The sequence below is a fragment of the Batrachochytrium dendrobatidis genome (assembly GCF_000203795.2).
Source record: "Batrachochytrium dendrobatidis JAM81 unplaced genomic scaffold BATDEscaffold_8, whole genome shotgun sequence".
Taxonomy (NCBI): Eukaryota; Fungi; Chytridiomycota; class Chytridiomycetes; order Rhizophydiales; genus Batrachochytrium; species Batrachochytrium dendrobatidis.
In genome coordinates this window covers 6,453-10,398 of record NW_006281106.1, presented here as the reverse complement: position 1 = coordinate 10,398, position 3,946 = coordinate 6,453, and the positions used below count along the sequence as shown (strand labels likewise).

At 36.7% G+C, this 3,946-nt stretch overlaps 1 protein-coding gene across 1 annotated transcript; it reads left to right on the top strand.

The window, feature by feature from the left end:
* Positions 1–868: 868 nt before the first annotated feature.
* Positions 869–2,669, top strand: BATDEDRAFT_25669 (uncharacterized protein; the record flags this gene model as incomplete). Its single annotated transcript, XM_006679781.1, has 4 exons — positions 869–1,105; positions 1,183–1,759; positions 2,161–2,350; positions 2,636–2,669. 4 exons carry the CDS (start codon positions 869–871, stop codon positions 2,667–2,669), a joined length of 1,038 nt encoding a protein of 345 aa, XP_006679844.1.
* Positions 2,670–3,946: the final 1,277 nt, after the last annotated feature.

Below are 3,946 nucleotides of genomic sequence, written 5' to 3'. Positions count from 1 at the left end.
ATTGGGAATATTGAATCAACATTGAATATATTCAACATACCATGTCACACTGTACATTGGTGTTGATGCATGAGCAAATGGTTGATAGTTTATGATGTATACACAACAAATAGTTGTTACAAACCATGATTTTCTACATCAAAAATATAAATCTTGCAAAATCGATATGAATTGTTGCTATTAAAACCATTTACTACGCTACCACTGTTATTTCCAAAGCTGTTGAATTGATTGAAATCGTAACTAACCAAATCTACTGAAATATGTCCAACAAAACAATCATGTCAATCATGTCGAATGTGATTTACTGATCAGCTATCCGTGAGCCATGAACAATGATAAATAGAATGAAACTTTGCGGTTTTGATTTGAACATTGACAACTATGCAAGTTGGTTTCAAGTTTACTGTGTGCATTGACACATGGTCACACATTGGCAGATCAACAGATTACAGCTAGCGACAATATGAATCAACTTTGGATGATATATATTTATATTTCAACAATCATTTTGACATGGTTTGAGTCACTCGGACAAATCAAATACATGACCAATTGAACAATCAGTCAAATATTTGGTATACAGTGACAGTATATGTTGTAGTAATGGATTGTATATGTGATGATAACTATCCAGTAATCAGGGTGACAATTTGATACTATCTGATCACTGGATACATGACCGCAATCGAAGAGATCGACACAGCATACTAGTGAGGTTGATTATACACCAACAACAATTCTTGTATATTGATTCACCCTACGGTGTGTTTTCGGCTTTGTTGACCCTACAGGGTGTATTTGGCGTTTTCTAAATACCCATTTGGAAAGTGTCGATTGTCACCCTTGAAACTGCCGTTGTTATAAAATGGCAGTCATGTACCAGATTCAACCCACTTTCATCACATTACTCGATACAATGTTGATTACTCTAGAATGCGTTATACTTGCGTTGCAAGCGGTTTCTGCAGTTCGACTTGCATTAGAATCACCTTTTGAAAGTGCCAGTCAATCAAACAATAGACTGTCAAAACGATCACCCGTTGAATTGGGTGGTGATATCACAAAATGTTACACAATTAAAGTCAATGTTGATGGAGTTGATGTATGTATCATGTCATGGATTGTAGTTTGATATCAATTTGCACCACGTTGAATCAATCTCACACTTGTTTAAAATAGTTGAATTTACAAGTCGATTCAACAATGTCTGATACAATCGTACCACTTCCTAGTTCAAGCAGAGATGTAGGTTTGACTCCGCAACACACTCCAAGTGGGGAACCCGTTACTATAGATTACAAAGGCGATGAGTATAATGGGTTTAGTTCCAATGCAGCTGTGACGATTCCGGGTACTAGTATAACTGACATCAATTTACCAGTAATATCAGTTCAAAAACAATCACCAGATCTAGTTGGTATCAATCCAAATCTTGATGGAATATTTGGGTTTGGCTATACCTCGTTATCAAATCATCACTCACAAACCACTGCAATGGATGCTTTGTACAATGGTGGTGTCATTCCCAATAACGAGATTGGTCTTCAACTATGTCCGTATGAAATGACTTCAAATAGCTTCATCAATATAGGAAACACGGACGTAACTGCAAAATGCGGAACGGATGGAAGGAGTGTTGCATGGGTAGACTCACCACCAGACGGTCGCCATACTGTCAACATCAAGAGTATACTAGTCAATGACGAACCAGTGGATCTGCCCGAGGAATTCCAAAAAACAATAATGGAAAATGGACGTATTTTGTACTCGAGTGTGGAAACATGCTTTTACATATGCGTTTTCCTGAAGCAGTCGTGGATGTGCTGATCAATGCTATTCTTGATAGTGGTGCGATCACTGTCAACATTAATATATTTAGTGACAAACTCGGAAAAGTAATGGTTAAAAGAATATTTTCGCAAAACTACGCAATGCTTGAATCCGGTTTTGATATCGATTGGGGCAAGCTGCCAACGCTTTCAATTACAATGTTTGCTCAAACCCCCGTAACTGATGCCAATTGCAATTCCGTTGTAACAATCAAATTGGGCCCCAAAGATTATATACAGAGAGTTGATTCTAAAAATTGCAAGTATTTGACAATTGTATGCAATGTGTTGTTTGATTAACCTGACTAATGTACATGTTGGATTATAGTTGCGTTTGCTATAAAAGCTGGTCCAAATGACAATGCAATTCTTGGTATTCCATTTATGACCCGACTTGGATTGACATTTGATCGAGCACATACACGCATTGGGTTTGGTCCTGGATGTGGATGCGAAGTCGCGACTAGCAAATATCCTACTATTTCAAACAGTTATCGAGTGCTCTGGCCATTACCACAGTAAGTTGTTTGATATTGATATTGATGTGTCAATTGATATATTGATCACCAATTTGATGCATAGTGTTAGATTGCCTGAACAACCAAGTACTTCAGGTTCAAGTGGCACATTTATTCGCAGAAGGAAACCATAACTACAACTGATCAAGTAGTTGTACCTGAAAATGTTGGACATTGGTAATGTGAGACATATTAGGCAATTAATATAAAACGAATCAAGATCCATACGCAACGCATAACTGTTTGATGCAATGACTATCGTCACCTTTTATGCAATAACTATAGGGTAACAAGGGAGTTTATCAGTTATGTTGTTTAAATCACGGATACGCATAACTGTCATATTATTTTTATAAAAGGGTCAACCTTTTACTCTTAATAAACAACACAATCAACATATTGGTTCATTTTTTCACGCTTATCTTTGACTTTTGTGATATTCCTCCAAACTATATACAACATCAATATGTCGTCATATGTCCACGAGCAACACTACCAACAGTCGAAAACCTAGTAGCAAATACACATTATGAGCAACAAGACCATTGACACACATACCTTGGAATTATGAACAAGATGCTTATAGATATTGAAAACACCAAGAAACAACTAGATGAACTCGATACTCGACAATCACCACATACATTCAGTGTTGCACCAATTTGTTGATTGCAACATCACGACATAATGTTGGACAATACAGCATGTCAATGGTGCATCAATGACACATGAACAGACGCTAAACATCAGTCAATATACATGTCAAAATACACCACAATTAGTCGAGTTTCAAATGGTCACATACAACACATTCAACACGAATTATAAATGTCTGCAAACCGTGCATATGCATGCTCAATCAATGGTGATATACTATATACACAACCAGTTTAAATATGGTTGGTAAATAACTGCTATTGGCCAAGTTATATGCGTTCAAAGTGGACCATTTGCATCATCACAATCGCGTACTAAATGGTCGATTTCACAACCAATACGCAAGCCTGTGTTGATATGGTGACATGACAATACTTGTATACACTTGGTATTGTATCATGTGCAATTTCAATACAATCCATGCATGTTTGATAACACAATAATTAAATAGCTGACGTTTTGTAGGTTGGATATTATAGTCGATGTTTGGCGTGTTAATAACTCGGTCTACAGTGGTCATACAATGTCGAAATCAACTGCAATGTATGGTACACATATAGTCATGTATTGTGTATATGGTTACGTCGTCATTGGGGCAATATATCAATGTGTATCATCACCATCAAGTGCATGTCCGAAAGTGTCGTTTTGACGTGTTTGATGTCGAATATCTTGACCAATACTGACACTAGTTGCATGAAACTGCTACAGTATATGGATATTGCATTGGTATGTACGATGCATGCATGTATTGTCATGAAATTACAAAAAAATATACAGTTTATACTTACCACTAGTATTTGACATGATACCAAAATTGGATATATCTTGACCAATACTGACACTGCATGTATGCGATTGACACTGAACATGAGTATACATGCATACTATATACTGGACATGCATCAGGCCATATCGTCAACTAAATTGGAAACATGT